We start from the raw sequence: 26181 nt of genomic DNA, 5'->3' as shown, positions 1-26181 counted from the left end.
TCATCCTCCTTGCTCCCATCTACAGTGGGAAACAGTACCTTTCCCATTTTCCCAGGAGTTGGGGCAAGCTGGGCAGGAGGAGGTCAGCAACCCTCCAGGGCTCTTTCCCAGGGAGGCCCCAAAAACCCAGGCAAGACACACACATTATTTTTCCTTCCTTTAATCTTAAACAAAAGAGACACAGGGGTTCAAAAATAAAAATTTCTTTTCCTCCCCTCCCAAACCTGTACCTAGCTCCCCTAGTACCACCTCCCCTTCCTCCCCAGGGGAAGCAGAAAGGGACAATATAGGCATCTCCAGCTGGGGAGGGGAGGGCAGGGCAGGGCAGCAGGGTGCCGGGCTCAGTGCTGGCCTCTTTCCAAATATAAATACATGTGTCAAATCTCCTAGGAAATCCTCCCCACCCTCCACCCAAGCACCCTCTGTTTCTGCTGGTGTTAGGGGTGGGGGAGCCAGGCACCAGCTGCTGTGGTTTACTGCACCCGCTGGGCATGAGCCCCACCAGCCTCTTGCTGCTCATTGTAGAAGAGATGGCACTCTGGGTCCCCGCGGATGGTGGGGGCTCCCTGGATCAGCTTCCCAGTGTTGGGGTTCACACACCAGCACTCGCCACGCTGTCCATTCAGAGACATCTTGCACTGAGAAGAGAGAGAGAGAGAGAATTTGAGGACATCCCTTGTAGCCAGTTACCTTCACTCAAACCAGGGTTTACTGAGCTGCTACCCTGTGCTGAGCTAGCACTGCACGGTGTCCCTGCTCAACCTTGAGTGTGCATTGGAAGTCTTGTTCAAATGCAGATTCATTCAGTAGTCGGGGGTAGCCCTGAAATTCTGCATGACTGACAAGCTGCAAAGTGATATTGATGTTGCTGGCCCAGGAACCACTCCCATCAGCAAGGCTGTTGGAGGCACCCAAAGACAAAGACTCAGCTCCACCCTCAAAGAGGTCCCATCTAGTTGGGGACCCAGTATGCTGGAATTTGACTACAGTGTAAGGTGAAAACTCTCGTATCAGAATAAGTAAGACTGTGCACCAACACATACTTGGTGTAAACGATACATACGCCAAACATTCAGTTTAAATGTAACACATACCTTCACATATCGCTCACACCCACCTTGTGAATTAGGTTACCATTATTATCCTCACTTTACACGACATGACTAAAGCAGAGACTGATTAAATAACTTGCCCATGGTCACACAAGCAAAGCTGAGATTTGAACTCAGGCATTCTCATCTAGAATCCCCCACTCTTATCCATAGAACTAATTAATTAGTATTTACAAATCACTTTAGTTATCCATAGGTAGAGTGGACAACCTGCTTTTCATTAGGAGAGAGAACGATTTCTTCTTCTGGGCGCCAAATGAAGAAATTGGCTTACATTTGGAGGGTAGACATCCAATCAAACAGTTTTTAATACTAAAGTAATATTTAGAGGGGCAAGATGCCCACACAGTGAAGGAAGTGAGGAAGTAAAACCCCAAAAGGATGAGCAAAGCCCTGTACCCAATCTTCTGGTTCCACACATTCACCCTTCAAGTCAACCCTGGCCACCCATTAGGGTTACCAAAAAAGCTTTTAGCCCCTATTGCCCACAAAGCACCACAGATCCAGAGGATCTGAATCCCCAGGGTGAGTCCTGGAGTTCATATTTTTTAAATCTCCCTGGACAATCCTAGTGTGCAGCCAGGACTGAGAACCTCTGCGTTGCTGGAGACCACACTGTCTCTCCTCCTTCTCACAAGAAAAGCACACACTCTTCTTCCCCTCTATAAGGGGTGATGAAGTAGAAGATAGGGGTGGGATAAGCAAAAGAACAACCCATCAATGTTTTGATTTTGTTTATGTGTTTTGTTTTGGGTTTGGGGGTTTTGTTTGTTTGTTTGTTTTGACAGTACTGGGGCTTGAACACAGGACCTTGCTCTTGCTAGGCAGGCACTGTAACAATTGAGCAAACTCCAAGCCCAGAACTTAGGAAGCATCGCTGTGCTTCCTCTAGGACTTGAATCCAGGATTCCATCAATGTTTAAGAACTACAAAGTGTATGGCTATGTGACAAGTATTTATAATCTCAAGGGGGAAAAACTGCACAGGCACATTGATGAAGAAATGGGCAGGCAAAGGGCTCCTAGGGGGTTTCTTAAACTTCCTTAACTTTCTCCAGTGTACTTAGAATGATGATACCACTCTTAGAAATGTTCCCAATGGTGTTTCTCGGTCCCCAATTCTCCATTCCCTGAGATCCCTGAAAACTAGATTGGCTACTTTGCCAATGGCTTAAATTGGTGATTCTGAGAGTATGGTTCATGGACCACATGAAGGCTTGTTAGAAATGCAAACTCCTGGGACTGGAGGTATAGCCCAGTGGTAGAAAACTTACCTTGCATATGTGAGGCCCTGTGTTCAATCCCCAGCAGCACATGAAAAAAAATTTTTAAAGAAATGCAAAATTTTGGTCCCTAAGGGTAAATGACAAGTGTCTGGAGGTGGGCCCAGGAATTAGCTCTCAGTAAAAACCAAGATGTAAGTAATTGGTGGAGTGGCTCAAGTGGTAGAGAGCCTGTCTAGCAAGTGAGAGGCCCTGAGTTCAAACCCTAGTACCACCAAGAAAAAAAAAAAAAAAAGATGCATTAACTTAAACCCACTTCTCCAGGAGGCCCCCTCCTAACCTGCATACTAAACATGGCTGGCAGTTGGCTAGGAGTGAAAAGTCAGTCCTGAGAAGAGTCAGTCCTGACCTGCCTGAGGCCAGGGAGGGAAGCCCCACCCTCTCTGGCCTGGCAGCTGGCACTACCAGCCCACTGACCCATCATTAAGGAAGGCTGCATCCCAGCTCAGCACTCAGACCTCAGAGAATTACAGGTAGGTGGGACAGGAACAAGGCATACCAGAGCCTGGTTCTGAGGAGGAGCTGGGGCTGTAGGTGCCAAGTTGGCACCCACACTCACCTGTTTGAGGTTGTACAGGCCATGTTTGTCACAGTTGGGAATATGTAAGGAGTAGAGGTGCTCCAGAGGGCCCCGATCATCTGGAAGGCGCATGGTGGAGATTCGCTCCAAGACCTGGTCCAATTCCTGCTGGCAGGGGGTCTGCAAGCAGACAGGCACAGAGGACAGATGTAGAGACAATAATGGGCCCACAAAACACTGGTGCTGAATGTGGCCTCAGAAAGTAGCCATTCATGGGAAAGGGACTCTCACGTATGCCTATCAGCTTTCATGCAGCTAGCAGATAGGACCAGTGACAATCAGCCTGGTGATTAGGTGGTACCTAATCCACTCTTAACAAAAGTTAAATGGAAGTGAATTTTCACTCCTTTCCTTGATTGTGACAATGGCCTTAATGGAAGAGACTTCAAGAAACCATATGTCCTGTCCATTTTGCTGCCAGAGTGCTGAGTAGCCAAAAAGTCATTGAACATCAGTGGCGGCATAGGGAGAAAACATGACTTCCTTACAGGTGACAAAGTGCATAGGTCAGAGTAAGATACCCTCCCTAGTTGTGAGACTCCCTTTCTACCTCCTCCCCTCTCAGCAGACCCAGCCCCCCACTGACCCTGGCAGGTGGTGGACGCAGCTTCTTGGGCTCCTCCAGTCCAAGGTGGTGTTTTCCACCTTTGCCCATCTGTCGGTGCTGCTCGGTGACCTTCTCCCGGAACACAGCCAGCTCCTTCATGCCTGATTTGAGGGGCTTCCGGCCAGCACTGCTGCCTCCTCCCAACATGTTCATGGTCCCATCCACATGGTTCTCTCCCAGGCCTCCCTCAGAGTGGTCATCACCATTGTCTGCAGAGACAGGAAGGAAGAGAGGACGCACTCCTGGTCCATTTTCCCATGGAGATGGGCCCTCTTGATAACAGGAGGATGGAAATGATGAGTAATGGTTAGGATGGAGATGACCGACACCTTAAGAGGTCAGCTACACACTAGGACCCACGTTTAGCTATCCATAACATAAGGTAATGGATTATCCATTTCAGTCACACAGTGACAGTCTTAGGTGGGTGCTGTTAGCACCCTCCCTCAACTTTTATAGAGAAATTGAGGTTCACAGAGCCCAAGATCACAAACCATATATATATATTGGGGAGTGGGGGACAGTACTGCTGGAGTTTGAGCTCAGGGCCTCATGTTTGCTAGGCAGGCTCTCTACCACTTGAGCCACTCTGCCAGCCCAATCGCAAACCTGCTAAGTGATAAATCCAGGATTTGAACTCAAGCTGTGTGATCCAGAGAAATGACAGGGATGCCTCCTCTATTCTGCCCCCATCCTATGAGGTCAGGACAGAACAAAGGAACACAGAAGGATGAAGGCATCCACAAGGCCTTCACATGGAATATGAGCAAGTCAATCCTGGTGTCAACCAATACCCCCAGATTCAGCCACCACTAATCCCAAATTTAAGTTCTTTGTTATTTATGGTCTGACTGGTGCAGATTAGGTGAGTTTTTAAAAATTCCTGCCACAAAGATCACTGGGCCATGGCCTGAATGGCAAAGCAATGCAAGGTGGAGAATCACCTGCCAGCCAAAACCAATCTCCAGCATTTCCATCACTCTTCATTTGCCAATCTGCCCTCACAGAGATGTTCCTATACTGCTTTGCTACTATGTTACTCAAGAACTACCCTACTGACTCTTGTTTCCAAGTCTATCTGTGCACTTCACCCCATTACACTAAGAACTCCAAGAACAGGAACTATGACTCCCTTCACTTTGTAGTTTCAGCTGCTCTTGGTGCATCACCTCATCAAGATGTCTAGCCAAGGAGAATCCATTCAGAATTTCTTTAACCTCTTGTGTGCACAACCCAGCCAGAGAGAACCTTGAGTTCAGCCCAGCTACCACGATGTCATCCTTGACTGAGGCATGTCCATCCGGGGGAGGGTGAGAGGACAGGAAGCATGTAGCAAAGCTTTAACAAGAAAGGCAAGTCCCTGCCTGCTCTGGAAGGACAGGATGTCATCACCCAACTCCAGCCCCTTGTAGACACATGCAGGGCAGAGCTCCAGACCATGTCACCCAGAGCCATGAACCTGCAGGTCCCAACAAGATCTGGGTGGGGGCAGGGGGCGGGGGAGGGGTTTCAACAAATCTTGCATTTTCTCCTTAAAGTCTTACAGTCCTGATCACAAAATGGAATGATTCTTAAAATATTTCTCTTAAAATATTTGAGGTGAGGTACCCAGTAAGTAGTGCTTCGGAATTCACTACCCTTCAGAATTCAGGCAGTGTGGCACTGAGCAGTGCTGTATTTTGGAAAGAGTCAGTGGTAATGCCATCTCCCTCTGCATTGTTGTGAACTGAGCGGTATTTAGCTAAAGGAGAGGAGGCATCTCTTCCATGTCAAGTACAGGAGTGGTTACAGGGGTTATGGCAGCACCTGCTGTCAAGGGCTGTCCCATACAGTCCCCAGCATCCAGAAGCATCCAGTAGAGGTCTGCCCCATCCCTTCTCACTGGGCCTGATATCTGGCTGGTTCTCACTGGTTTCAGCAGCATCTAGGGTTCCTGGCTGAGGGAAGCACACTCGGGTTAACCCTCAGCTCTGCCATTTTCTCTACCAGCTGTGTTTCCCTGTACATAACCTCTTCATGCCTCTGCTTTCCTAAATGACTGGAAAATGACAGTTCTTTCCTCACAGAACTGTAGAGGGCATGTTGTAGGTAAAGCAGTTAAAATACAACTTGGAACACAAACTATCCATTATCCATTATCCCTTCTATAACGATGACACTGATGACAACAATGATGAACACCGCTCCGGATATCTACTAATTCAGCAATGAAGAACTTGACCAAGAGCCAGAAAGCAAAGGAGTACAAGACTGAGCATCATAATAGTTGTTACTATGTCTGTTCATTTTAAACTCTTGGCATTTTCATCACAAGACTGAGGGAGAACCACCACACTAAGAACCTTGGTGGTTCACAACACTACTGCTCCAGTAAGTCTGCTTTCTGAATATTTGGTATCCAATCCAGTGGTGAACGAAATTAAAAGGAGATGGGATACATGTAGACAGTGGAAAGTAGTATCAAGGATCAGGGAGGAAAGAGGACACTAAAAAAAAAAAAATGCTAAGAATTCTGGAGACTTTTCATTCATGACAAACAATTCCACACCTATTGACAACCCTGAGAACTTCCATGTCTTATAGCTCCATTACTGATCATGATGACCTTGGGATATCAGAAAGGGGAAGAGGGAAAGTATTCAACATTAAGAAAGATTTCTGTCCAAAAGTACTTTAGAAAAAGTAAGACTTAAAGTATGTAAATACATAAAATTTCTGAAACCCAGAAAAATCTTTCTAGAATGGCTATCTCCCCAGGGGCACTGGGTAGCCTGGGTTTCACCATAAATCAAAAAAGATTAAATCCCATTCCAGCAGCCCCACTACCACAGCAGGGGAAGGGTAAGGATTTAGCATTGGATCCAGGCTGGGGAGGAGTCCTGTTCTACCAAGATTTAATGAGATTCAGGTGCCAGCCCCAAACTCCTCCCCCACTTGTCCTCCCTGTCTGCTCCTTGAGGTGGGGAACAGCAGAAATCCAAAGGCTCCAGAAGTAGGTCAAATCTCCCTGCTCAGCTACCTGCCAGGTTCCCCAGAATGGGGATACTGAGTCACCCCATCATGCAGCACACTTTCCCTGTACCACCAGGTCCTCACAGGTTACCCTCTGGGACTGGGCCATACAGCTGGGGCCAATCATAAAGAACACTGCCCTTGCCTTCTTTAGATAAGACACTGAGGTGCAGGACAGAAGGCTGGGGGAGAAAGGCTTGGGAAAGTCAGATGGGCCAAACCTGAGAAATAAACCTGAGTGCTGACACAAGCTCTCCAACTTCTTAGAACTGATGTTAGAAGCATCATACAGATTCTGGCACAGTAGGGGCCACTGATCCCCATTCTCACCTCACTCCAGTCCTGCTGCTGCCACTTCCAGACCTGCTTCTCTGCACCTGGACTTGGGTGGGGGGATCTCACACTCCTTGCCTTTCTCCCATTACAGACACAGCAGGAAGAGGAGAACAAAATGGCTAGAAAGACCCCAATGGCATTTCATCTTCCCAGCCACCCAGGATCAAAGTGAGAAAGACAAAATGGAAGACAGCGTCCAAGCCCTGTGTACCCAAAATCTCCCTTGGTATCACCTCTCTTCACAGCGCCCTGCCCCACTGGCCAACAGAAGCAGGAATCATTTCCCAAGACCTTCACAACACTTCCAGGCTGGAGACCATGTTCTGCTCACATGGTAATTAAAGAGGACAGGGACTAAGCAGGTGTGATGGTACACCAGGGAAAGCTGAGGCTAGAGAATTGAGCTCGAGGCCAACCTGGACTAAATAGCAAGATTCTCATCTGAGAGGGCGCTGGGAATCTGTTAGCAAAACACTGTCACCATTTCTGGAAACTTCCTCTGTGTGAGCATGAAGCCTGTGACTTTCAGAAGCTCACCTGGCCCTGTCCTGGTAGAAAGAGGCTGTCTGCCCACCCTGAGGCTTGGGTTAAGTCAGCCAGTCTCCACTATGGCTTTAATTACATGTTCCCCAGTTGAAGAAGGGAAGAAAGGTATTCACATGTAGTCCTATCATGATGCTTCTGGAAAGGTTCCACCTGCCCAACCCTGGGGCCTGTGACATCATCCAGAATAAAGGTCTCAGTAATTCTTTGTCATAGGGAACTGTACTATGCATTGTATGTTGAGTAGCATCCCTGGCCTCTATCATCTAGAATGAGACAACCAAAAATGTCTCATACAACACCAAGTAGCACAGAGGAGGTAAAACTGACCCAGTGTTCACTGTTCTGGAGTAAGTTCTTATCCAATGGCCTGGACTTCCCAGCCCAGTGCTGTCATGACACCAGGACCTATACAATGCTGATCTAGCTTAACTAGGCACTCCTGCAGTGGCTAAGACCTCTCCACCACCCTTGCATTCCCAGCCATACAGGTCCACAGCTTCTTGGGTTGAGGTGCAGTGATCTTCCCTGGCCACCCTAGAGCCTGCTGTCTCATCTTCTCCAAGCCCTCTTGGGCACTTTTATCATAGATAATGGCCAAAGAAACATCCCTTGGCTGAGTCCTCCAGGTCAGCCTAACATCTAATGCTCAGAAGCCCTCTGCCAACTGTGGAAATATATTTGAAGGGAGGGTTGCACAGAGAGCTGGGGATGTGCATCAAGCGGGAGAGCCCTTGCCTAGCAAGCATGAAGCCCTGGGTTCAATCCCCAGCACCAGGAAAAAAGAAAAAAGATATGAGGAGTACACACAGATAAACGTGCACTCAGCCCTGGAGACTCTACAGGATCTACATGTCTGGTAGACACAGTGGTCCTGTGTCTACCCTACAGCAGACACAGTGTTTAGGAGCCTAGAAAATGTTTTCTTTTATACTAAAATCAGAAGAAAAAAAATAAACATTCAAGTCAAAAAGTTTTAATAAATGATACTGATTTATTTTTTAATAAAACAGCTGTGATATGATTTTCAAATGCTTTTGTGGAAGGGCTCACCAAGACAGAAACGTCTATAGCCCATGATTGTCACAATGTGACCCTCAGTGGTTCCAGGTCCCAGAACACAGGGGCCAGCCTTCTCTCCTGGAAGAATAGAGTTGACTTCCTGTCCTAAGATGTCCCCAACTTCCCGAAGGTAAAGGTCAGTTTGTCCACCCTCACAGAGGTCAACTGGATTACAGAGTATGTTCCATTCATTTATTGATCTCACCACTGCCAACAAACAAGCCAATAACATGAGGAAATCTATGGGCTTGGTTTGATCACACAGGCTCTTTTTAAAGGTAGTAGAGGCAGGGTATGGTGGTGTATGCTTTTAATGCCAGCACTCAGAAGGTGGAGGCAGGAGGATCCCAAGTTCCAGGCAACCTGGACTACATAGAAAGATCCTACCTCAAGGAACCAAAAAAAGGGATGGCTAGGGCTAGGGCTCAAATGATAGAGCACTTGTCTTGCAAACATAAGGCCCTGAAAAAAAACGGTTTTTGTTTTTTTCTTTTTTTCTTAATTTCTTTTATTCATGTGCATACCATGTTTGGGTCATTTCTCCCCCTAGTGTTTGCATTTCCTCTTTTTCTTCTTTTTTTTTTTAATTCACATATGCATACATATTGGGTCATTTCTCACACCCTGCAAAAAAATGTTTTTAATTAAAATTAAAATAAAGGTGGTTACAACACTCATTTCTTTCTCTGGAACAGGCTTCAGGACCCAAGTCCAATTGCTAGCTCTTGAAGTCAAAGCCCAGGGAAAGGAAATGCAAAGTTGACTGGGTAGAAATCAGAAAGGACTATGGGCCGAGCAAAGCCTTGATGCCTTGTCAGTATTCCCAGCCAAAGCCAGTCAAGAATTCAAATCCCAAAGTCCGATTTACTAAGTCTGAATCCAGCTTTTCAGCACAGGACTAACTTGTCCTTAAGCAACGTGTGCCTCCATTGCTCATCTGTAAGAAGGGGTCTAATGGCGTCCAGCTCCAATGGGCTGCTAGGAGGATCCCAAGAGGTGGTGCATGTGTATACAGTAAGTGCTTAACAACACTGTAGGAGCATCCATCGGAGTTCTTAGCTCCTTCCATTTCTTTCCCACCAGCCCTCCACCTCAGTTGGATAAGAATATCCCTGATACCAACTTCTTTCTATCCATTTTCTTATAGGTTATGGGAGTGATCAGCAAGAAAGCATTCCAGATGTGTAATTCCAACTAGAGGTAGAATTTTCCCTCAGAACAAAAATGCCAAGTGGCATCCTTTGCTGCCTAAGGGAGTAAGGTCCAGAATAATATTTATTCGGCAGCCACATATATTCAGCTAAGCAGGACACAGTGCAGAGGTCACTATAAGAAGTAGTTCTTTGCAACTCAAATGATATAGTTGGAAAAGGATTCAGGCTTAGAGAAAATTGAGAGACTTGCAAGGCCCCTGAAGGGACTTGGGAGACTTCTCTGTATGGATTGACAAATATTAGCTCTTCTCTTCTAAACAGCAACTGAGCAACACTGAAGCAGGAAATTTCACTATAATATAAAGAAGAGAGAGCTTTTCCAAAGAGAAGAGAGACAATAAACAATCCCAGTGTCCCTGAGTGGAGGTCTTGAAGAGCAAGGAGGCTCCATTCCTGCCTTAGTTATGTATTGTCACATCTTTCTACCTTACACACCTGGAGATGAGAAAGGCAGTTAAAATGAGAGAAATGGATCAGTTGTGCCACTTTAAAGGTGGCAAACCTGAGGCTCAGGACAGCCATCTGGATCTGAGGAGGCCAATACCTTCCCCGCCATCACTAGACATGCTAAAAAGGGATGGGGAGACCTTTCCCCCAAACCATCCTGCATCTTCCTAGTAGCTCAACATGTCTCCCCTCCTTTTCTTTTATTCTGAAGAAACCCTAACCATTCTCCAGCCTTCTCCTCCTATCTCATGATTGTCTTGAAATTTAAGAGCTGGAGGCACCACGGAGATGATCTAATTCAGCCCTGGGCCTACCACTGCCTCCAGTTGGTTCACTTCCTTCCACAGGTACTGGCATTCCAGGTTCTTCAAGAATTGCTACTGAATATTGGACCAGAGGAATGAATGCTGGCTGCTTTTCCTGATTTCACCTTGCCTGGCACAGAATTCACAGGGCCCCTTCATTATCAATTTCTCCCAAAATGCACTTAACCTTGACATATGCTGGGCAAAGAATAAATAATAATCCTCCCCCTCCTCCTTCTCCCCACACGACTTCTCCATTAATATCCATGGTAGTGGACAATCCATTAACAAATTTAAATGGGGAAAGGAAACAAAAGCCTTGAATTCTAGCCTTGCCACTTACATTCATCCATCAATTTGGCAAAACCCTTTAATCTTTTTCAAGTCTGCAAAATGGGGAAAATCATCTTATGTAAATGATGAGTACTATTTAAACAGTATACAGTTTCATTATTATACTGCGTCAGACTCTCATTGTGGGCCAAATCAAGCTTTAGAATGAGCTATTTCTTAAATGGGTAATGAACACTAGGTAGGGGGAGGGTGATAACTCACCTGCAGAATGGTCAAATGCATGAAAAAATAAGTAAGAGAGTTCCTCAACACTATCTATTTGCATATTTCTTCTAAAGCTTGATTTTGTTGGATGTAAATTCCATGTTTTATTTTTTAACTTTTTGCAGTGCTGGGGATTGAACCCAGGACCTCACACATGCTCGGCAAGGTCTCTACCACTGAGATAGCCCTCTCTTCTTAAATTTTACTTATTTATTTATTTATTTATTTGTGAAAGGGATCCTTGTTGCCTCAGATGGGAGTTTGGAATAGGAGATTTCGGTTTGGTTTGGTTTGGTTTTGTTCTGGGGATCAAACCCAGGGCTTTGCATGCACTGAGAAATGTCTTCTGCCCAGTTATTTAAACTCTGTATGTTGCCAAATATCAAAGCTCTCTGCCATTTGATTAAAGTCCCTGGGCAAGATTGGATTTGCCTAAATTCACTTTATTTACAGAATTTACAGGTGAGAAGGAAGAAAGGAAGGAAGAAAAAAAGGAGGGAGGGGCACTGGTTCCTAAGTGCCTAGCACGCAAGGGTTAACTTGCTGACACACCCAGAAAACAGCATTTGTTGGACAGATTCGAAGCCAGTCTCTTTGGATGGCTGGTGGTAGCCACCAAATTCCATATATGTGGCCATTATGTTCCAAAACACAGTCACTGACTGGCTGGGTTTAATCACTCTGGCCATGCTGCAGGGAGGGAGGCAGAAGTTAGAAAAGGGATTCTATTTGTCATGTTTTTAGCTAAACTTTAACTGGAGAACCTTAGTCTCTCTATGTGAGTGACACTGTGTCTCTCCCACCTTTTTTCAAAAGGTCAGAGGTGGCAGGTGACAGGCAGCAATGTCCTATGGCACTGAAGTTCTGAATAGTGTACAAGGGTGTCTGTCCTGGTATGGGCTAGCCTCAGGACACACTATAACTTAGCAAATGACCACCTCAGCTGGTAGATCCCCTACTCTATTTGCAGACACCCACCTCCATTCCAAACTCCCTTCCCATTCCTTCCCACTCTCTGGGGCCCTGCTCCCTGAAAGGAGTCAGCCAAACAAAGCCTAGCATCTCTCAAATGCCACTGTCTCTCAGCTGCCACAACATTCTAGGACAACTCAACTCATCTTTGGCCAGCGGACCATTTGTTCCATGATAAGTGGCCCCTCCTCTCTGAATCCCCCTTGTGGAAGGAAATGGCTTTGTCCATGTTACACATCCACAGGTCCCCTCACTCATCCAGGGACCATCTTGCAGCTACCACAGGCCTATCACTCAGCTGACTACTGATGAGCTCTGAAAACTGTCAAGTGAAAAGCCAAGTAAGCACATGTCACCACTCTTGTACAGTAAAAAAAAAAACAAAACAAAACCAAAACAAAACACCTACAGGAGACAATGGAGCAGGAAAGGCAAAGTGCTGACCACCTAGCCAACAATCCCCTCTCTACCTGGACTTTCTAACACTGACTCTTGAATAGTTCTAATGTGGCAGGAACAGCAGTGCTGGCCTGAAGGCCAGAGGACCAAGGTGCCAACTTAGACTTTACCATTCCTGGGGCTCTGAGTGATGTTAGGTAGGGTGTTGAGCTGGTTTGACTTTGGTGCACTTATCTGTAAGTTAGACCAAGCCAATGATTTTCAAACAAAGCTGTCCTCAAGAGATCATCTGAAGAGCTTGCTAAAAATAGTCCTGAACCGAGAAAGCCCTGGTGAGACACAGCAAGCCTGGACAAGGAAGGGTCAAGGAACCTATACTGTGAACAAGACTCCTCAAACTCTGACATTTCCAGAGCCCCATTACTTTGTAATTCTCTCTTCTGCCCAGGTTTCATGAAAAACTTAGTAAGGAGAGAAAAATGCCTTTTTGAAAAAAGAGATACAGCCTCGAGTCAGGTGCAGTGGCTCACACCTATAATCCCAGATACTTGGGAGTCTGAGATCTGAAGGATCACAGCTCAAAGCCAGCCCAGGCAAAAAATTAGCAATACCCCATCTCCACCAATAAGACTAGATATGGTAGTGTGTGCCTGTCATCCCAGCTACTCAGCAGGCATAAGTAGGAAGATCTTGGTCCAAGCCAACCTCGAGCAAAATCCCAAGACCCTATCTGAAATATAATTAAAGCAAAAAGTGCTGGGGGCATGACTCAAGTGGTAGAGTGCTTGTCTAGCAAGCACAAGGCCTGAGAGAGATACAGCCTTATGTATATACTTCAAAAAGACCTGGCCTCACAAGCTCTTTCGCCCCATTGGTTGGTGAGTCTATAAACAGACACATAGGCATGCTTGGACACATGCAAAGGGACCCTTCTTGGCCAGGCATCACGGAGATTTCTAGAGCATGCCCCCACACTGCCATCTCATCTCGGGCTCCCCTAGAGTGAAGAGAAATAGCACAGCCTCTCCAGAGCCTCCCTGCCTGTGCATACTCTAAAGGGCTGCTTTATAAACACCAGGGTCATTCCTGGAATTGCAAAGACCTGGGGAGGGTCAGGGCTGAGGCAGACAGTTTGAGAAAACAAAAACATGCTCGAATTCAGCCCAGGTCCTCTGGGACTCTGACAGCCAAGCTGGCTTTGAAGAGCCAGAGAAACTGATATCAAGATGGCAAACAGCACTATCAGCTTTCACTCCTTCCCATGGGTCCTGAACATTTCTCCTCGTACTCAACTCAAGCCATTTGGGAATGGCAAGGTGACCTAGTTGCTGAAGGCCCAAGTACGTACAGTATGCATCAGTACAAATTTGGACCAGAGGCTATTGTAACAGAATACACTTGACCCTGAAATTCTACTTGTCTCTACATGTGCACAATGCACATGCATAGAAACATTCATTACAGCACTGTCAGCAACCTGACTTGAAAGTGTTTCAACAGGTGAACAGATAAATACAATCAGTCAGTAGATAACAATGGAATAACACACAGCAGTTAGAAAAACTAGCTCTTACCTACGTATATCAACATGAGTAGATCTTAAAAACCTAATGTTGACAGAGAACGTGAAACTTTCTACACACATTTTCAATTTGTTTTCAGAGAAAACTTGAACAATATTAGTCATCCATCATATTTGCATATGCATATAAATGCAAATTTATACATATTGGTCATCTGTCATCTATGTTTATACAAATCTGTTTAGTTAGGGTAAATACTAAGTACTGCATGGTAACAAAATATTAACCAGTAGGCTGGAACTGGTATATTTTTCTTAGTTCATTTTTGCATTTTAAAATTTTTCTTTTAAAAAAGTCATCTCTCAAGGCTGATCCTCTCTGAGGGTATGCCTCAAATGGTAGAATGCACACATGAGGCCCTGGGTTCAATCTCTAGCCATGCAAAAATAAATAAATAAGTCATTTCTGCTATCTACCCCTCACCTTCCTTATAGAACAAGGGAACGGTAAACTTGTAGTGACCCTTGAACCCTACTAGCTGGAAGATGACTGAAGAACTGTAACATGGCAGATTTCAACACCACTTTCATTGGCTAATACAATATTCCCAGCGTCACTTGCCTACCACTAGGAGCCTTGCCATGAGCTCCTCACCATTTCTCTGACACAAAGAGCTGAGAAATGAATCAGGCTAAAGACCTAAAAACAGTGGAAGAGGTCATTGACTCAAAAGGGCAAGATGAAGGAAGGAAGATGGCTCAGGCCTGAGAATGGAAAGCCAAGTGTCAAGCTCATCCTGGAGCAGCCCAAGGATGGGGGGTACAGAGATACAGAGTGATGGAGGTGTCCATGGGCCAGTAATACCCAGTAGAAAGGAAATCGCTGTTCTGTCTCCCCAAGAGCCAAAAAGACAACAGCCTTAAATAAACTAAAACAAGAGTAATCCAGGTTAGAAGTTACCCAAGAGTTTCATGGGAAAGAACAAAAACAGATGACAAAATGCGCATGGGCAGAAATCAGATGACTTCCCCTGGCAAAATTGAGGGGGGAACCATTTGAGGAGGGAAGAAAATGGACAATGTGGTCACCAAGTTTCCAAAGACTATTTGATTCAGTAGATGAAAGATATCACTGGGCAAACACCCTAGTAATTCACTTCTACTTCCTTTCCCAGGAAGGAGTCCATCAGCAAAAAAGCAGTGAGTCTGTGATTTCTCTTCCTCCTCTGAAGGATGGAAACTTCTTGAAGACACAAGTTTAGTCTTACCTTCTAGAGCCTTAGAACTGATACTTAATCAAAGGAAGACAGGAAGGGAGAGATTCTGTGTGCTCAATTTGCTTTTCTGGAAGGAAGGTAATGTGCTTTCTTCTTCCAAGACTGAGGAAGCAGATACATGTCCAATTTGATTCTCCTACTTCTGTAACATTATTCACCATAAAGGGACCTCATTACTTCACATCAAGATCTTCCAGAGCCTTGGTCAAAAGGCTGAGAAACTTGTTTATTAAATGTAGATACATCTCTTCTGACTTCGTTTCTTGTTGGATAATTATTCAACTTTGTAAATGCTTTAGTATTGAAAGCATGCACTACAGGTGGTATGACAGCTTTTTATACAGTGAGTTTGCACAGAGTAGGTTCTCAATCAGTATTTAAACATTAGAAAAGCTGGTCATGCTAAGAGCAACCCACCACCTGGCCTACAGTATCTTCTTATTCATTCTTTCTCTCATTATTCTGGCCTCTCCATCATCTAGGCCCTTTAGCAGCAAGAGTGGCTAGAGGTACTGAGAAGCAGTGAGCAGATGACGTGGGGAGGAAGGACAGTTGCCTCTCCTAGGACCCATATTCAAACCACCATCCTTGCACTTGGTTCTAAAGATGTGATCCCTCAGCACAGCTCCCATAGGGCTACAAACTGACCTTTGCAATCTCTCCCATCACCTTCCCTTTCAGCTGGCCTCTTCTCGATCCCTAACACTGCTTCCAGATACTCCAGCCTGACACACTGAATGCCAAGGATGCATTTAAAACCTGCAACGATGTCCAGGATTGCCAGCCACACTCTCAAACCAGCACAAGAAGTGCACTGAATATAAATAAGTGTCTTTAAATAGGTCACCATGTTTTGCTCTTTCTTCAACTAAAAGTTCGCTGATTGTGTCTGATCTAATACTGCATCACATCCATCACCTTTCTTGGCTATGCACTCTTGGTTTAAGAGACAGCAAACTAAACTAGAGACAACCAGCAGAGCATCAAGCAAGAATTTCCACTTCTGGGGTATAAACGGGCCATGGTTAGCAATCGAGGTATTGGCAGAACCTTAGTAATGGCTGTGACTACCCACTAGAAACCCTCAACCATTGACACCACACTCTGGATTCACTGAAGGCTTTCCAAAGCAAAGGGCAGCTAAACACTTAACCACACCTCTAACAATATCCTTAAAATTACCAATCAGAAAACAGGGAACAGGCATTTATTTGCCTTTCTCTTGACCTCTGTGTTGAGATCAGGTACAGAAGAAGGGATCAGAATGTGTCATTTGATTATCTGAGTTTCTGTGCTGAGTGGTTTATTTACACAACTTTGTTTTATCATCAAGCAATCACATGAGGTCGATAATTTTTTATTCCCTCTCACACTTGATAATCTTGAGCCATGGAGTTGGGAGGCCAACTGCACAAAGTCACGTAGCCAGTGGTGGAGAGAAAGGTGAAGGAAAACTCAGGTTGTTTTCCTTCATAGCTCTTAACCTATCAGAATGGTATATGTAAAGAAAGATTAAACAAGTCATTTTAACCCCAGAGCTTCATTTCTGCTGACCCCTTCTCTCTAGAATCCCCATCTTCTCAGAGAAGAAGGCAACCTGTTCCACCCAATCCCAAAACCCTTTATGACCCAGTAAACCCAGTCCACCAGATCCTGCCTGACACACCTTCCACCACTGTTGCTACAGAAATCACCCCAGTGTTATCAGGCAGTCACAGTCCTAGGGGCTAGGTGGAGGGTCCAGGGGGACTGCCATTTTCTCTTTCTCTTTGCTTCAGGCACTTTTGAAAGCAGGTTCACCATCCAGAAGTAACTTGGCACCTCCATTCTGAAGTAAAGACAATATACCTAAAAGAAACTTCCTGGAGAGTTGCATAAAGGAATATTTTTGAGAAGTTATGCCTTAATTACTGCCTCCCAGGGAAAAGGAGCTTTTCTCTATAATTCACTGCTTTCGTGCATGTGTAAGTCTGATGGAATGGAGCACTGGAATGAGAATCCAGAGACCTGTGCTTGCCTTGGCACTCAAACCTGAATGCAGCCTTGATTTCTTCGTGTGACAACCGCAGAGAATCATCAGGCTAAAACTGAGCTGGTGGGGAGAGGGGAGGAGCAAGAAACAGTGGGCTCTTTGGTGGCAGATGTGTAGAACAAAGCAATTTTCGTGGTCGTTGTAGTCATTTACCCTTTGAGGTAACACCCTTTGCCTACTGCCAACAAATCCGCATCCCCCCCACAGACTAGGATTCCTCGAGCTGGAAGCCCCCCATCTTTTTAACTCCTCATCATGATGATGAACAAGCTCCTCTTGTCCCCCACCCCAACACCAACTGACAAGGGCTTCAGTGGCCTAGTCCTCCTCCCCTCTTCGACTCCCTGGCTCCACTCAGTTCCTTGAACTAAGCACAGGCTGACACACCTATAGCTGTCCACTAATTAGAAACCTCCCCAGGCTTCACTCTGGGCCAACTTCACCAGGGCCCATGGGCCAATTCCTGTGCCCGACAGCTGGAGGTTTGCCAGCCCCTGCCCCCTTCTCCCCAGTCTTCACTCCTGCCCTGCTTCCCCACACAGCCAGGAAGGGATGTGGGGCTGGCAGCCAAAAGGGCTCCAAGGCTTCCAAGTTCCCCCTCCCCCCAAAAAAGAAGGCTAATGAAAAAATTCCTGACTGCAGTTGACGGCAGGCATTTCTTTCTGGAGGAGCTGGCTTTCTGAGCAAGGTCTAATGCTTGACTGACAATGCAGGCTGAGCCAGCCCAGATCTTCCCTGGCTTTGTTAAAGAACAGAGGTGGAGGGGTTGTAGCTAAGGAGAGGGAGGAGCATTGTGGGGAGGCCCATTCTCCACTTGCAAAAAAACTTGTCACATCTCACATATTCTGTTCATCATGGGGTACAGTATTCCAAAACCTAAAATCCCACAAGGATCCCTGGACCTCCTGGTCAGAGTCTAAGGGGACCATCCATCCCAAACCCGCAGTGACAAATACTATGCTTTGTCTCCACTGTCCTGGGCTTCACCCTTAGGTATATGACAACCCCAAATAGAAACATCTACCTTCCTTACTCTCCTTGGGCCCCACTTCCACCAGATGTCAAAATCCAGAGTAATCACCACTGTGCACACACAGGCAGCCACTCAAGAGGGCTTTCTGGGGCTCCCAGTACTCAGAAACCCTCCCCAACCAAGATACCCATAGAGGGTCCTTACCCCCCTTCAAAGTGAAAGGCCGCTCCCCCTTTCGGCAGTGAGGTCAGTTCTGGAGACAATGTAATAAGAAAGCGTCATTTTGGAAAGAACATCTAATTTCTTTGCCAGAATCCCGGTCAACTTTCTGGAATCCTAGGCTCAGAGAGGCCGGATCTGAAAGCCCAATTTTACTGCTTCCTGGGATCTTTGCTGGCTTTGACCACCGCACTTTCTTGAACTTACCATACATACTAAGAGTCAGGACCACTTCAGTTAGTACCTGACCCTCTTGAGAAGCCTGGATCCTTTAAGGGTCACCTGTAGTGAGGCCTTCACCTACCCCTACTCTCCCCATCCCATATGTGCCCCTGGTACGGTATTCTCTAGTTCTCCAGGCCCCAACAAATGGAAGGTTGAATCTCCCCAGATTGGCTGGTCGGAAGGCAGGGCTCAGCCCAGTCACCTACTTGTGAATTGCCAAGCTGGTAAAAGAACACAAGTATCGAAGCTCTGAGGTCAGCTCTGTCCTCCTAGTCCCCAGCGCCCTCCCCTCGAACACACACACACACACACACACACACACACGCACGCACGCACAACATGAACTGTGAACTACATCCCAAGAATAGTCAGTCCCAGACATTAGACATGGGCCCAAAGAGCATCAATTGACTAACTCATCCATAAAAAATGCAAGCCTGCTGATCTCAAACCGTTTATTTATTGTCAGCTGGGTTTATATTGCATTTAAAGTACACTTTCATACACTTTCCACAAAGGGCCTCACTACAGCCGCAGGAAGTCAAGTCAGAGAGGTATGAACATTTTCCCTTTATAGGTAAAGAGAGGGAAACCAAGTGACTCACGACCAAGAGTGTTTAGTTGTGTATGTATTAACTAGTTTGACACCCACCCACCCAAGTACAACCCAATGGAGTTGGTAAAGGACACAGTGGAGTTGGTAATGTGGATTTCTGATTTACAGATAAGGAAAGTGAGGCTCATGAAAATAAACCTCTTTGCCTTTAGGGACTAGCAGCTGTCCTGACTTGTTCAGTTTGGCCTTCATCTTAAGGGCTAGTGAAGTGTCAGAGAAATGTCACTTGCCAAGATTAAAGCAGTTAACATGTGAAGAACCTATGCACCAGGCACTTTTCATGATCACGACTGATCTATCACACCATCAAACCTGGCCTCTGAAGGCCTCTGCTCAGCATGAAAGTTTTGAGACTTGTCTGCTTTGGAACCAGGTCAACTTGACAGCAAAGGCCAGGCTACTGCCATCATCAGTTGCTCTCTACCAGCTCTTTCTCTCTAGAGACCATGTGACCCTACCGTTTTCCTTGTCTAACCAATGCATGCTGGCCGCTTACAGTTTTTAAGTTTCCCCAATTTTAGGATTTGAGTCTCTCAAGAATGAAGTGAATTGAGATAACCAAAATCTGACAACAGCTCAACCCCTTGCTTAGCTTAGCCATGGAGGCAAAGGGCTAAGAGGGCAAGTAGATGCCAGGTGAGTCTCTCCTTATTTATCCATACCTCCACTGAGCCTGTGTCCAAACCTGGGAGACAAGGATGCAAAAACCTTCCTCCCCTCAAGGGAATGGTCAAGACAGTCAGTTCAAAACAGGACAGATGGGGGGTGGGGGAATGACCCGTCTTCTGATGGCTGCCTGCCACCTCAAAAACGCTGGCCAGAGATAACAAGGAGAAGCACAGGGCCTGGAACATCTGCCAGCCACATCCCTGGCTCCCCCGGGGAAGCAAAGCATAACCCCCTCTTCTGTGCCTTCATTTCAGCAAAAGCAGCACTAGGAGAAAAGCGCCTTGTCCCCTCATCCCCTGCCTACAACAGTCCCTTCCTCCAAAGCTCAGCCCCTGCCTACCTGCCCATCAGCCTCCTCATTCAAATATTTTGTTCAACATTCCTGGCCCAGCCTCCCAAGTCACCTATGTGATCTCCCTCTGATTGGCCCATATTTTCCATGTCATTTATTTGAGCCTTGTCCACCTACTTAGCATGCCGCCAGATGTCCCAGGTGGACCAGGAGTGGGAGAAGCATAGGAAGGGAGAGGCATGGAATTGAGAGAACAAGATGGCAAAGGTAGATATGGGTCCCTTCCAAAAAATTGTGTGTGTGTGTGTGTGTGTGTGTGTGTGTGTGTGTGTGTGTGTGTACAGCATGTACGAGGATGTAGCCTATTGATCCTGCTCCTCCCTTGTTCCCTTTATTTTTTTATTTTATTTTTGTGTTTTGTCCATACTGGGGATTGAACTCCAGTGCTTGGCAGGCACTCTCTGCCACATGAGTTCCCTCTAGCATCCCCCACTGTCTTTCCAGCTGTGTACTTACCCCATTCTCCATTCCATTAGCACCAAGTACTTTCAGAACTTCCTCATATCAGTTTTAACAGCAATTAGTCTCATTTTCTATGGCAGAGAATAGCCACACTGAGAACCAACTGGAAGCTTGTCTGCTCACTGGGTTGGAGAACAGGGGTTGTCTCACAGTAAACCCTCAGATGTCTGAAGATGAGTGGATATGCTCCCAGGTACTTGACGGCACTTTTACAGCACTAATGTCCATGGGTCCCCTAACTCAAAGAAATGATTTGCCTGAACATTTTATTTTAAAACTCCATGTAGGCTAACAGCAAGAGCCAACTTTCTTCTCTTTGCCTGCCAGAAAACTCAGCAGCACAATTTGTCCAAGAAGCATTCATAGATAGACCTTCATGATCACAACAGGTGAGTTCTCCCTACATTCTCTCACCTGTTCTGACTCACAGCACCCTTAGTCCTGTCTTTGTAAGGGTTCTGAACTACAACCTTGATGTTGTGTAGGATTTTTTTTTCCTCAAGGTTTCCTCAAATACCTTGTCTAAAGAATTGGGTCATTATCACCACATAAAGGAAACTATAGGTAATGTTTCGGACATATGTAGAAGGTGAGTAGAGAACTTCAGTCAAAAAAGACCCCAGATGCCTACTCTGAGCTACAGCAGCTGGAGGCCAGAGGGAACATGCACTGTATGTGTGCCTCCAAGGCCTGGGCAGACAGAGACACACCCTGATTCGGTGTGGAACTCCAAGACAGGTGTGGAACATGCCCAGACAGGTAACAGGGCATCAGCCCTTCGCCCCCCATCTCCTCCTTACACAGTCCTGCGGATTCTGGCAGGCAGCTTAGCAGAGTTAGTTCAGGGAGTTTGGTCCAGAAAGGGGGAAGGGAGGCGGAAGGTAGTGGTGTTAACAATCAGCAACAGTGGGTCCCACTCATTCCTGAGTCTATTTTACGACTTTGAACTCGGTATGCAAATTTATGCAAGACGAGATGCAAAGCAGTGCTGGGAGCCAGAAGTCCCGTTGTTTTCTCCCCCCTGATTTTTGAAACAGCAATGAGCCACTATAAAACAGGGCCTGCCTTTTTCCCCTTTTTCCCCCTTTCCCCCAGCAACTGTGGATCTGGGGCTTCCCACTCATCACCCACCAGCAAGACGACCTGCCGGTTGGCTCTGGAACTTTGGATGACTGGCACCTTTATATGTGCAGAGGGCCAGAAGGCCACTTGAGCGCCCCGCCCCTCTGCATAATCCCCAGCATTGTAAGGCGGCAGGGAAGGAGACTGGAGAGAGATACAGAACCAGTCCAGCCTGAATTCTGGAAGGACCCTGCCTGGCCCCCTAACTCTGCCATCCCAACTCTTAGGCACTTCTCTACTCACTCCTTATATACCCACATACTTTTAAAACCCAGACTTTATGCAGATCTCAGGGTCCCCATTTAATTTTTCTTCCAGGCCTCCCCACATCTATCCCCCAGTCTGACTTCTCAGTTTCTGTGAACCAACCAGCCCCAGCCCAGCACATTCCCCCTCAATTTAAGCTCATCACCACCCACTTCTACCCTCTGAAGCGCCCACCCCCACCCCATGCATCCGTGCCATCCCCAGGAAGCCAGCAACACAGCCCCTGAGTCCTGGGAACAAAGACAAAAGAGCTAGCAGCAAAGCCGGAACTGCTGGGGTTCGCTGCCTTGAAATAAGAGGGTATGTTTAAAATTCTCAAAAGCAACCTGCTCAAAGAGGAATGCAGGATAGGGAGGGGGGGGGTGCTCATTCTTCAGAGGGGGCAGAAAGAGATGAGCAGATGAAGAGTGGGAGGCAGCAGTGTCAAGGTCTCTGTCTGGGCCATGTGCAGTCTCCACCCTGCCCCCACTCAGATCCCAGCACTCTCCAGGCAGCAAGACCCTAGGTCCTGCCCAGCCCACCACCCTTTCCCACAGGCCCAGAAGCCTCCATCCTTGCCCCCTCTCTTCTTTGCACCCCTACAAGCTCAGGCTGTTCCCCCAGTGCCCTCTCCCCCAACCCTGCTTTCACCCCAACCTCTTTTCCCCGCCCCCTACCTCAGCTTAACATCCTCTTCCAGACTGGGGCACAAGAGAAAAATGCAGGAAGGCATCCAGGCCTTGGGAGAAGGCTGAGGAGGCAGCTGGGGTGAGCTGGTGGGAGGGAGTCCCATAACCAGGCAGAAAATCCGCAGTGACATTCTTCCCATGAACTCACCCCATTGTCCCCCGGCTCCCCTGCCAACTCCCCCACCACCACCACCACCACCACCACCACCACCACCACCACCACCACCACGGCTGCAAGGAAAAGTGGTGGGAGGGGAAAGTAGGAGGGGGACACACGTCCTGCATCTGTCGCCTGCTTGAAAACCCCAAACCTGCTTCAGACACTTGAGAAGCAAGAGAGTTGGATTTCAGGCTTAAGTAAAACGATGAGGAGTGGAAAAAATACACGGTTGTATGGTGAGGAACAAAAAGCACCACACTTTATTAAAATGTTCAAAATCCAAAGGATTCTATGGAGCCTTTGCAAACATTCACCCTGCTGAGGAAGATGTTTAGTTTACCCAAGTTCAGCTCAGAAACTGCACAAAACCTCCCCAGGGTGGGCGGGGGGTGGACCAGAGTTTGCCAAAAGTGATGGGGGAGGAGAACAGGACTGGGGACCAGAGCCTCTGTGGGAGAGGACTTCTCTTTTTCTTTATTATTACTTTCTGAAAGCAACAGGAGGAAAGGGTTAATTCCATGGCAGGCTGGGAGAAAGAAGAAAGGAACAGAGGGGTTCCACTCAGAGGAAGCCCTACCTTCCTCAGTACTCAAGGTCAAAATCTGTGAGTGAAATAGATTTCAACCCTGACCCCTAATTCCATTCCCAAGGAGAGCAGGGGGGAGAAAAAAAAACAATAGCAGACTAGAAGAAGGGAGGGGGCTTACAAAGAAGCTGAGAAGCAACAAGAGTGTTCACACTTTTTCTTTTTACTTCCCGCCCCCCCCCCCCAGTTTGAGAAACTTAGTCAGCCTAACTGGCCTTTTAAGCATCAGCAAGTAGTGGACACATTTCAGCACTGTCTACAAGAGGAAAGAAAATAATTACAGCTTCCTCCAGACCATGGGGGCGAGGTTTTTGTAATTTCTTTTTAGAAGTGAACTCCTTACAGCTTCCTGGTTGTGTCCCCCAAATAACTTTTTGAAAGGGACGAGGGTCCCTTAACAAAGAACCCCAGGTTCCCAGTTCCATGGGATAGGAAGCGGTCCCTGGATTTAAAAGTGGGGGGGAGACGGGATGGGGGGGGAGACGGGGGTGGGGATGTATCACTCACGTAAGAATCATGGCTTTTCCCTGCCCCAGGCTCCTCCTGCCTGCAGACCTGGGGCCCAGATGCTTTACCGCATGGCCCACACCTAGGAATGGAGCTGACGATCCGGCTTAAGTTACACACATTAAACTTGCTAGGGTCGCTTCCCAAATATCCCCAACCCCGTTTTTTGTTTTTTTTGTTTTTCCCATCCAACATTTTGCAAGAGCCCTCTTCGTTCTCTATGCGCAATTCACCCTACAAAGCACCAAGTGCTTCTCAACTCACAACCCCTGAAGAAGAGTCAGTCTCTCCATGCGCCGTTTCCTGCCACTGCCCCCTCCACTGGCACGGGTGGCCTCGGCCTCTCAGCGACGATCCCACTAGAGCTCTTTTATCGGGCCAGATAAGCTTGAAGCTCCTACTCCCACCGATCTGACCAACAACCTCCTCTCCTCAGCAATTCCCACTCCCGAAACACAAATCGGAGTATGTTCCACGCGGGGAAGGTTATGGTAACAAGGACGTCTTTCCTCTCCCCATTTATCCCCCCAAATTAGTAACCAGGGCTCTTCCATTTGCTCTAACTCCAGTCCCCCTCCCCGGGCCTGATTTTCGGGTTCCCGCCCTCAATAATCTCTCTGGATCTGATCAAGGAGTCCCCTCTTTCTCCTCGTCCCGCCGCACTCTCCTTCCGTACGTAACGGCCAGGCTGCCTCCTCCCCTCCAAGTTTCTCCCAACTAGTTATGCCAGCCCGCGTTACCTGCAACCTGCTCGCGGCTGGCACCGTACTCGGTGTCCCGGCGCTTTTCGCAAGTGCCCACGCCCATGACCAGCGACTGCAGGGGCAGCTCGGAGCCGGGGTTGGGGTAGCAGCGCAGCCCTTGGCCGCAGCGCGGGGTGTAGACGCCGCACGTTTCGCCCTCCAGCCGGGCGCACACCGAGCAGCAGCCGCAGCCCGGCTCTCGGACGAGCTGGGCGCAGGGCGCGCGGGCATCGCCCGCCTCCCGAGACACGGCGGCGGGCGGTGCGGCCGGCGGGGGACCGCAAGCAGCCAGGCGCTCGGGTGTGCAGGGTGGGCAGCGGAACAGCACCTCAGCGCGCACCCCGGGGCCACAGCCGCCGGCGCCCAGCAGCAGCAGCAGCAGCAGCAGCGACGGCAAGACCAGCGGCAGCGCGGGGCCGCCCAGTCTCGGCAGCATGTTGGCGGCGAGGAGCGCGACAGCGGCGAGCGAGCGGGCAGGTGGCACGGCCCTACGAGCGCGGGAGCCACCTCCTTTCCTTCTTTCTCCTCCTCCCGCGCCGCAGCCGGGTCCTAAAAAGCCTGCTTCTCCCCGCCCCCTGCCTTCTCCCCTCCCCCTTTGGGAGACCACCCCCTTCCCCGAGCACTCCAGCGCGCGAGCACGTGCTTGCGCACACGCCCACCCGCCTACCCTGCCTTGGTTCTGTGTCCCATGGGTCCCCCGATACTCACTGACCACGTCCCTCCACGCTCCTCTATCCCTGATTCGCCAACTCCTGGAGAGTTAATAATAACTTGCAAGCTTGGGTAGGGTGGCGTGGAGTGAGGAAGAGCCGGAGCTTTTGTCTCCTGTCTATAGTCCAGTTTGGAAAGACTTTGGGCCCTTCCCATGTGGCCAACAAGGAGCTAGCTGCTGGAGAAACACAAAGGCACAGTCTTGACCTTCAAGTACATTTCAGTTCTTACACCAGCTTCCTCCATCCTCGGGATAGCATCCCCTGCTGATAACGTTGCTTGGAACAATGACCTTGAGAGAGTCCTGAAGATGTTCAGACCCTTCTAGACCAGGCTAGCCCCAACCAGCCCCTAAACAGAAGAAAACCCAAAGTGCAATTTCTGGAATCTGCTCCCTTCCCCTCCCCAAATCCTGCCATCTTCACCAAATAATCCTCAAAGACATGGGCCACCATTCACAAATCTGGAGGCTTTTGCTGCTGAAGATATCCCGGTATGCCATACTGCAGGGGACTTGCAAAAGGTACATCAGACTTCCAGGTGTGAGAGAGAGCCCTGGGTCAATTAAAGCTGCCTTCAGGTGGGCACCGGTGACTCACATCTGTAATCCCAGCTACTTGGGAGAATGAAATCTGGAGGAC

At 47.7% G+C, this 26181-nt stretch overlaps 1 protein-coding gene across 2 annotated transcripts; it reads right to left on the bottom strand.

Annotated features, from left to right (window-relative positions):
* Positions 1-144: 144 nt before the first annotated feature.
* Igfbp2 (insulin like growth factor binding protein 2) lies at positions 145-25559 on the bottom strand. Of its 2 annotated transcripts, none has more exons than XM_074071679.1 (4): positions 25538-25559; positions 3561-3790; positions 2954-3094; positions 145-638 (listed from the first exon to the last, which is right to left on the bottom strand). In XM_074071679.1, exons 2-4 carry the CDS (start codon positions 3732-3734, stop codon positions 474-476), a joined length of 480 nt encoding a protein of 159 aa, XP_073927780.1. In that variant the 5' UTR covers positions 3735-3790; positions 25538-25559; the 3' UTR covers positions 145-473. The 2 variants fall into 2 exon arrangements, with proteins under 2 accessions (XP_073927780.1, XP_020041962.1); XM_020186373.2 differs by lacking the exon at positions 25538-25559 and adding an exon at positions 24827-25359.
* Positions 25560-26181: the final 622 nt, after the last annotated feature.

This window comes from Castor canadensis, chromosome 4, assembly GCF_047511655.1.
Source record: "Castor canadensis chromosome 4, mCasCan1.hap1v2, whole genome shotgun sequence".
In the NCBI taxonomy this organism is placed as follows: domain Eukaryota; kingdom Metazoa; phylum Chordata; class Mammalia; order Rodentia; family Castoridae; genus Castor; species Castor canadensis.
Note: the sequence above shows the minus strand (reverse complement) of the source record. Positions and strands in the feature narration are given on the sequence as shown.